Source organism: Trypanosoma cruzi, genomic scaffold, assembly GCF_000209065.1.
Source record: "Trypanosoma cruzi strain CL Brener 1047053515877 genomic scaffold, whole genome shotgun sequence".
NCBI lineage: Eukaryota > Euglenozoa > Kinetoplastea > Trypanosomatida > Trypanosomatidae > Trypanosoma > Trypanosoma cruzi.
Genome location: NW_001849340.1, coordinates 11,678 through 19,857, shown reverse-complemented (window position 1 = coordinate 19,857; position 8,180 = coordinate 11,678). Strand labels below are relative to the sequence as shown.

At 50.6% G+C, this 8,180-nt stretch overlaps 3 protein-coding genes across 3 annotated transcripts, besides 14 other annotated features; all 3 read left to right on the top strand.

Annotated features, from left to right (window-relative positions):
• Tc00.1047053503813.30 (hypothetical protein, conserved) lies at nucleotides 1-600 on the top strand (the record flags this gene model as incomplete). Its single annotated transcript, XM_800381.1, has 1 exon — nucleotides 1-600. A coding segment is annotated over one exon (600 nt), but the record flags the coding sequence as incomplete, so codon positions are not given.
• Nucleotides 1-8,180: a sequence feature (heterozygous, Esmeraldo-like haplotype).
• Nucleotides 899-920: a sequence feature (AT_rich).
• Nucleotides 1,022-1,065: a microsatellite.
• Nucleotides 1,132-1,153: a microsatellite.
• Nucleotides 1,243-1,263: a microsatellite.
• Nucleotides 1,507-1,557: a sequence feature (T-rich).
• Nucleotides 1,591-4,320, top strand: Tc00.1047053503813.20 (hypothetical protein, conserved; the record flags this gene model as incomplete). The annotated part of the gene is made up of 1 exon (XM_800380.1): nucleotides 1,591-4,320. One exon carries the CDS (start codon nucleotides 1,591-1,593, stop codon nucleotides 4,318-4,320), a length of 2,730 nt encoding a protein of 909 aa, XP_805473.1.
• On the top strand, nucleotides 4,945-6,252 carry Tc00.1047053503813.10 (hypothetical protein, conserved; the record flags this gene model as incomplete). Its single annotated transcript, XM_800379.1, has 1 exon — nucleotides 4,945-6,252. One exon carries the CDS (start codon nucleotides 4,945-4,947, stop codon nucleotides 6,250-6,252), a length of 1,308 nt encoding a protein of 435 aa, XP_805472.1.
• Nucleotides 5,602-5,630: a microsatellite.
• Nucleotides 6,487-6,534: a microsatellite.
• Nucleotides 6,598-6,657: a microsatellite.
• Nucleotides 6,869-6,891: a microsatellite.
• Nucleotides 7,119-7,172: a sequence feature (CT-rich).
• Nucleotides 7,437-7,478: a microsatellite.
• Nucleotides 7,800-7,827: a sequence feature (AT_rich).
• Nucleotides 7,902-8,003: a microsatellite.

The following is an 8,180-nucleotide window of genomic DNA, read 5'->3' as shown; positions in this document are numbered from 1 at the left end:
CTCTGCGCCCGTGAGCAGTCGCGCTTTGGCGATGAGTGTGTGCTGCTCACGATGAGCCCAAGCCTCACGACAGGCCGTATTGAGTGCCAGGCATGGCAGACATCACCGCAGGCAGTGCACTTCTACCGTCTGGGAGTCCTGCGGGAGAAGTCGGACGATTACTCGGACCTTGAGAGTGCCAAGTATGTCCACAGCAGCATCCCACTTGAGGTGGCGCAGCAGGAAACGGACGAAAAGGGCCACCCGCGCGTCGTGACACGGGCGCCTAGCCACGACATTGACACACGTTGGTTTACTAGTTACGTCGCGGTGCAGCAGTTTGAGTCGCCGGTAATACGAAATCTTTTCATGCGTGTGTCACGGCCTGGCATGGAGCCGCCAGCGATGATTAACCTCCGCAACTACATGGAGGACCCAAAGCGACGCAAAGTACCGTTGATTGAAAAACTTGCGGACTTTCACGTTCTTATATTTCTTGCAGAAAGCATTTTCTCTGTGGCAGACGACATGCCGGTTATTATTGGCGCCATTACTAAGCAACGGCCGGCGGAGGACGCGATGCATTACGGGGAGGTGCTGAAGTTGTACTTGGACCAATGAAATGCAGCAACACGAGGCAAAGCAGAAGAGAAAACAAACAACAACAACAACAACAGTATTGTTATTAATACGCATAGTAATAGTGACGGCAAACAGTCGTCTGAGTGCATCACCTGAGATCAAACCGTCTTTCTGTCCACACGTGCAGAAATGTAGGGGAACAGGGAGAAGGGAAGGAGGAGAGGCAAGAAGGCGCATCTGCGGCTTGTAGTACCCATTAAAATAAGGCGGAAGGGAGGGTGGGGACGAAGAAACGCAACACATACGCAACAACAACCGCAGCAAAGATATCACAGGGAAAAAAAAAAAAAAAATAAAATGAAAGTAGAGAAGGATGGGGACGGGTGGTGGTGGGAATTATTGGACGTGTCCGTTTGCTTCACAGAATGATCCACCGCCTTCCAGCGCAGCGTCCACCCTTTTTTATATTATTTTATTTTTTAAATTTTGTTTATATTTTATTTTCTCCACCTTCCACCTTTTTTTTTTTTTTTGGTGTGCATGTTGCCTTTTTCTCTCTCTCTCTCTCTCTATTATTATTATTATTATTATTCCGTTTCTGCTTGGATCTCACTCTTTGTGCGCATATGGCCCCTTCCCCCTCCCTTGTTTTCCTTGACGACATGCCGCGACAAGAGGGAGAAAAAAAAAAAAAAAAAAAAACGCCTACGGCAACAACAGCAGCAGCAACGACAACATTGGAGGGGGAAGAGGAGGGGTGGGATGAGAAGATCACACATTTCCGGTGCTTTTTATTTTATTTTATTTTCAGCATTCAGTTTTTTTTTTTTTTTTTTTGCACCTCTTAACCGCACATCCCTCACCTCCCACTGCACGGCTGCAATGACTTCAGTGGACATCTCTTACATCGTTTATTTATTTTATTATTTCCAGATCACCAGAAGGAAAGAAGAAAAGCAAAAAAAAAAAAAAAACAAAGGAAAAAAAAGTAAAAAAGAGGGGGTATCAAAAGTTGTGGAAGCACCTGTCATGGCGTCCCGCACGCTGTACGATCCACCACCAACGGCTCTTCAGTGGGACGTGGGGCCTCCACAAGAGAAGCCATGTATAACAGTGAAGTCGCTCACGCATGACGCTGAGATGCATCGGCTAGCGTGTGAGAAGGAAAAGGAAAAGGCATGGACGGTGGCTGAAGGGATGCTTGACGCCCTGCTTGTGCGTGTGGCCGCCCAATCGGAGAATGTCATCTCCTCCACGCCACCCTTTGAGCATTCCACTTCACTCCTATCGTTTTTATTATCATCCTCGCCGTCAGCCTCGTCGATGTCGTCGATTTGCGTGCGCATTCCCCCAGTGAATGTTTCTAATCGTGGGTATGCGGCGGATGCCGCCTGCCGAAGCGTGCGGACCCTCGTTGAGTTGGATGCTGCCTCTGCCATCTATGAAAAGCTGAAGCAATCTCTTGAGGCCTACGTCATGCACATTTTGCAATTTCTCACCACGGCCTGTGAGCCCGATGGAGAGGGGTGTTTGACATTCATGCGTCTTGTGCATGTGTGGGGCCATTATCGGCTTGCCGTTGCAGAATTGCAGGAGGTGTGGGTGTATCTGGATCGCTGGTATATCTCAAGAATGCATGCGGTGCGGTCAATCGATGGGCTTGCCGTTGCGATCATGAAAGAAGCATTGCTGCAGCACCAGTGGCTCCTGTCTCGGGCGCAGATGGGATTTCTTACATTTTTGCGTCAAGATTTCGAAAAAGAAAGCAACGTTCGACGGGAGTTACTCCTCTTTACAAATCTTTGCTCCTCTATTGAGGTGTATTTTTTGCGCGTGGAACCAGATGTACTTGCAGTCGCCAAGGAATTCTACACGGGGGTGGCGGACCGCATGTGGCATGACGGCGAAAGCGCGGAGGTATTTTTTCAACAGGTCGGTTGTTTCCTTCAGGAGGGACGACGGCGCGTGCAGGCCTGCCTAGAAGCTAACACCATGCCGAAGTTGGAGGAGATTGCCCAGACGTCGCTGCTGGCCGCACATGGCACGGATGTTCTCGCACGTGACTTTGAGCGACTTGTGAGAGACGAGAAGTACGACTGCATTCGTCTCGCTTGGCAGTTTCTTGCTTTGGGGAAATACGTGCAACTTGGAAAGGAGTGTGGCGCGGTGTTCCGTGAGTACATTTTACATGAGGGCGTAACGATCATTCGGCAGCTTACCTCAAGACCGGCGGATAGGGAGGGATTTGTTGCCGTCAAGGCGATGATTGCGCTCATCCGCCGCGGGGAGAGTGTGATAGATGAGTGCTTTGCGGAAAACTCCATGGTTTTTACGGTGCAGCTGAACGATGCCCTTGTGGAGGTGTTGCAGGAGAACCAGACGGAATTTGCAAGGCAGATTGCACGGTACATTGACTTTCTGATGCGTGAGGAGGAGAACGACACGCTGGTGTCCGCCCCCGCTAACACCAAAGGCGATGACGGTGACGGTGATAATTGCCTTTACGCGGACGCGACTGCGACGGCTAATGATGGTGGTAGTGACGAAGTTGCTGCTACTGCTACTTCTACTGCTACTGCTGTGTCACCTTGTGGGGGTTTGCTAAATTACATTGGGCGCATTTACGCCCTACTTCCCTCGCGGGGCATTTTTGAGACATTCTACTGGCATGATCTTGCGCGCCGTCTGCTGCAATACCAGCGTCCACGGCGTCTGGATGCTGAGAGGAGTTTTATTCAGGAACTCAAGAAGACATGTGGGGTGGAGACGTCCAAGTTTGAGGGAATGTTCAACGACCTCAAGGTGTCGCAGGAATTGAATGAACGATACCAGGCATGGGTGACGGGCAAACGTGATGACACCTCTGCGCAGTGGCCACCGGTGATGCGGGTCGACAACGAAGAGGAGGAGGAGGAGGCAATGTCGCTCATTGCCGAATTTCCCTGGAACACGGAGGTGAAGTTGCACATTTTGACCTCCGGCTTCTGGCCAACGCAGTCCACGTTGGCGGTTCGTCTGCCATCCCCGATGCGCCTTCTTGCCAAGTGTGTGCAGGACTTCTACCGTCAATGCTTCACTGACCGCCAGCTTGTGTGGCAGCATCAATTATCCTCGGCGGTTGTGAGGTGCTCCATGGGGACCGTCCGACGAAACCTCATGGGAACACTTTTGCAGGCTGCCATCCTGCTTACCTTGCAGGAGATGATGGATACAACGCCATCGTCATCATCGTCGCAAAGGGTGGAGGCGGTGACAGTGGGGGCATTGTGTGATCGGCTTGCCGTTGATATTTCGATTCCAGCTGTGTCAGGGGCCATTTACGGCCTGTGCCACCCGAAGTTTTCCCTCCTGCTGCGTGAACCGGCCACGGGGGGTCCTTCTGCCACGGCGTTGTCCATGCTGGCTGGTACCGACCGACTGCGATTCAATACGCACTTTGCTGTCAGCAGCATGCGCTGCCGCATCCCATTCTACAACACTCCAAACAGCGGCGAGGATGTTTCTACCGGCAGGAATGACGCGGACAGCATGCTGGCCGTGGACGATGTGCTGAAGGAACACAAGCACGTGATTGAGGCTGCCGTGGTGCGCTTCATGAAGGAGAAACGTTGTGCGACTCACGAGGATCTTGTCACGGCGGTCTCAACACTTGTGCAATTTCCCGTCACAATGGCCACGCTTAAATGTGTCATTGAGCGACTCATCGACCGCGGCTTTTTGGAACGCAATGGGGCCACGGCGTACACGTACACATTGTGAGTGAGTGAAGGAAGAGGAAGGAGACGATGGCGATGCAGCGCCATTGCATGAGTGCAGCTGCGATGGTGACCACAAGGTTGGAGGAAAAGCGAAGAAATGTCGCTTTGCTTTGAGTGGATGAGGGCTTTAATTGCCGGCCGAGCGGCTGCTTTCCTCCTCCTCCCCCTCATTTTTTCTGTGTTGTGTCTCTTCTTGCCCGCTCACTCCCCGCAGACGGCGAAGACGATGAAGAAGGGAGAAGAAATAACGTGGGCCCTCTGAAACGACGACAGGAGAAGTCATGGCGACGAGTAAATCCCTCAGAAGGAAATGCAACGTCTTTTTTTTTTTTTTTTTGGGTTTTCTAATTCCTGCATCTTGCGTGTGCGTCCCCGGCCTCTGTGCTGCTGCGGCTCCACCGCTCTCATCGTCTCCACCTTGCCCCTCTTTGACTTTGTGCATGGCTTAATGCGTCACGGAATGTGTTGAAGGTGAGAACACAAGTCAAAAGAAAAGTAAAAAAAAGGGCGCACACAAACAAATATATATTTATATACATACAAAAAGGGAAGAAACAACAGTGAGTGAGAACGAGAGAGGGGCTACAGGTACGGTGTGAACTTCGAGCAGCATCGGCATTCAGCTATGTGGCTTGAAAACATCACGAGGGATCTCGGGGACTTCACCAGCAGTCTGATGGAGGACACAAAGGGCCTGGCCGACATGGTATCACGGATTGCGGCGGAGGTGACTGGGCATAGCATCTACATTGCTGGTGACGAGGATTCCCTGTTGGCGCAGGAGTGCCCGCTGGATGAAGCTGCTATCTTTGCACTGCAGAGAACAGACGCGGTGTACCTTGAGGAACCACGCGAGCCGGAGGAAAAGGCGTTGTTTGAGGAATGGATCCGCCGCAGCGTGTACAGCTCTGTCAATGCGTCTTGTCGGGATCAATTTGACGGATCCGACAGCGGCAGTAGTTATAACGCCGCCATGACGTGCCGCCAACGACTTTTGGACGAGAACCCGCTGGTAGCTGAGAAGTACGCCGCGATGGTGCAGACAAGCGATCTTCCTCAGCGGGAGAGCCCATCGGAGTCCAAGACGACACCGGGGCAGCCGTCATTAGAGGGTGGGGAAGGGGACGTCAAGACCCCAACGAAATCCGCCAAAGCTTCCCCTTCTGGCCCGCAGCGCATCACGGAAGATGCGTTTTTTGATCGTTACTTCTTCCGTCTCTCGCAGCTGCGCCTTTCCACTGCTGCAGAGCGACGGAAGCGCGAGGAGGATGAGGCCGCCGCCGCAGCAGCAGCAGCAGCAGCAGCAGCAGCGAAGGTGGCTTCTGAGGCGGAGGCGCCACGCAAGGGGCAGTCGAAGGGGAAGAGCCTCGCCGAGCGTTTCATGGAGGCGACCGACGAGCTGGTCGGGTGGAAGGAGGAGGAGCCGGCGGACGCGAAAGACACCGGCGTTGGAGAAGATCGCAACTCCCGTGGCGTCGTGCACCGCACGGAGGCGGAATGGCGGGAACAGGAGGGTAAAATTGCCGCGCTGGAGTCCCTTGTGCATCTGCTCCAAGTGGAACTTAACGACGAGCGCCGAAAACTAGCGGCGGTGCTGAAGCTCGTCCAGCAGTGCAACTTAAGCGAGAGTCAGATGCAGTGGGTGCACGCCGCCATGAAGACGACGGCGACGACGACAGCGGCGGCCAATTCATCTGCTGCGTCTTTATCATCTTCGCCGCCGACCCACGTAGAGAACCCGGCGATGGGCGGCAGCGGCGCGCATCACGGCGACGGTGCATGCGAGAGTGGACGCGATGCCGCAGTGCAGGAGATTTCATCGTCGGAAGCCGTGCAGCAGCAGCAGCAATGTGAGGAGGAGGTGCCGAGAAACCCGGCGTCCCCCCCCAGTAGCTCCTCCTCCCTAGACAATGACGGCTGGACGAATGTGTAGTCTCCGCGGCCCTGTGCACAGACCGACACCCGCCCTTCACTTCTCCCTTCTTTTTTTCCCCACGGCGAACGCGCACGCACAGTTGAGTTGCGCATGCCGGCGGTGCTAGTGCGTGGTGTGAGGCGGATGCCCCGCGGCGAATGTATGCATCGATACGAGTTCTCCCGTTTCTGCATGTATTCACCTGAGAATTCCAACTCTTCCACGCAAACCAAAATAAACAACAACAACAACAAAAAAGAAACGGAAAAAAAAAAAAAAAAAAAGAAAAGAAAAAAAGAAGTGGCGTGCCGAACAAATATGACAGTTGAAAAGTGAAAGAACAACAAACAAAAAAGACAATCAAAATGAAAAAAAAAAAAAAAAAACGAAAACAAAAGAAAACGAAAAGGAAAGAAAAAAAAACCCAAAAGGGAAGTAAGTATTTTTGTTTTGTAGTGGGATGTAATTTGAAATGTACATCCTTTATTGACCAAAAGAGTTTCCCTACCTTTCTCTCTCATTCTCTCATTCCCTTTTCTCCTTCTCCATCCTTCATGCTACCCATCATTTGGTCCTCCTCTTTTTTTTTGTGCCGTGCCAAACGACACGTGGCGAGTGTTTTTTTTTTTTTTTTTGTGTGTGTGTGTGTGTGTGTGTCTGCGAGAGTGACGATGTGGACGGGATAAAAGCAACAACAACGCGAAGAAGAAAAAGGAGAAAAAAAAAAAGGTGGGGCGATGCCGGCTGTGAGAGATCCGTTGACGACAGGCGTTGAATGGGTGGTGGTGGTGGTGGGGGGAAACAACAGAGAAGGGCGTCGAAGGAACAAATGGAGGGAAAAGCCACATGAATGTGTGAGTAATGGCAATGCGCACAGACACACAGAGGGAGAGAGGGAGGGACAGACGGAGTGGCGGAAAGAAAGATGGGGAGGGGAAAAAAAAAAAAAAAAGATGTTTTGAATCATTCTATTTGAGATGCACTGGACCGCTCTTTCTTTCCTTCTTTCTTACATGTTATGACTCTGCACCCTTTTCCTGCTGTTTATTTATTTATTTATTGTGCCTGTTAACATTTTGGTGGGGTTTTTTTTTATTGTTTTTTTTTTTTTTCGTTGTTGTTGACGACGGCGGCCGTCGAAGTTGTTTTGGAGTAGTCGTTTCTTCATGGCCTTCTTTTTCATGACAACACCACTCGGAATTAAAAGAAAAAAAAGAAAAAAACGAAAAGAAAAGAAAAGAGAAAACGGAATTGGCGGCAATGCGGGGGGAAAAGGGGGATATTATTTCTATAAGGCATGTCTGCTCCACGCAAACAGCCCATATGGCGATGCGCGGTGAATTTATAGGAGGAGGAGGAGGGGATTAAAAAAAAAGAGAAAAAAAAAACGTCACCGAAAATTCTTTCCAACGTTTAACAGGTACATGTATAATACAGCAGGGCAGGGTGATGCGTTTTCTATTTTTATGGCCCAATAAACCATTGGAGATCTGGGAAGGGAAAAGAAAAAAGAGAAAAGAAAAATCTCTCTCTCTCTTTCTGTGTCTGTGTGTGTGTGTCTTCTGTTTTTTTTTTCTTTTTTTTAATTTTATAGTTAAGCTCTTTATTTGTCCCCTTTACAATTAGAGACACACGCATATGTATGCATGCAGAAACAGCGAGAAACATATGTATGTATGTACATGTACATGTATATATGTATTTGTATGCATATGGGAATGCCTAATCACCTACCCACCCATGTTATGTCTGTGTGTGTGTGTGTGTGTCCTTTTTTTTTTTTTTTTTATACTTGGCGCATGATTCTTGTGTTGTTCTTTTCCCCCAGTCTTTTGCCGCAATCAAAGGGAATGGGAAAGGGGGTGGGAGCGACACTGACAGGCACGCAAAAAGAAGCGCGCGTAGCGAGTCCTTTTTTTTACCCCCCCCCCCCCCCCCCCTCAAGA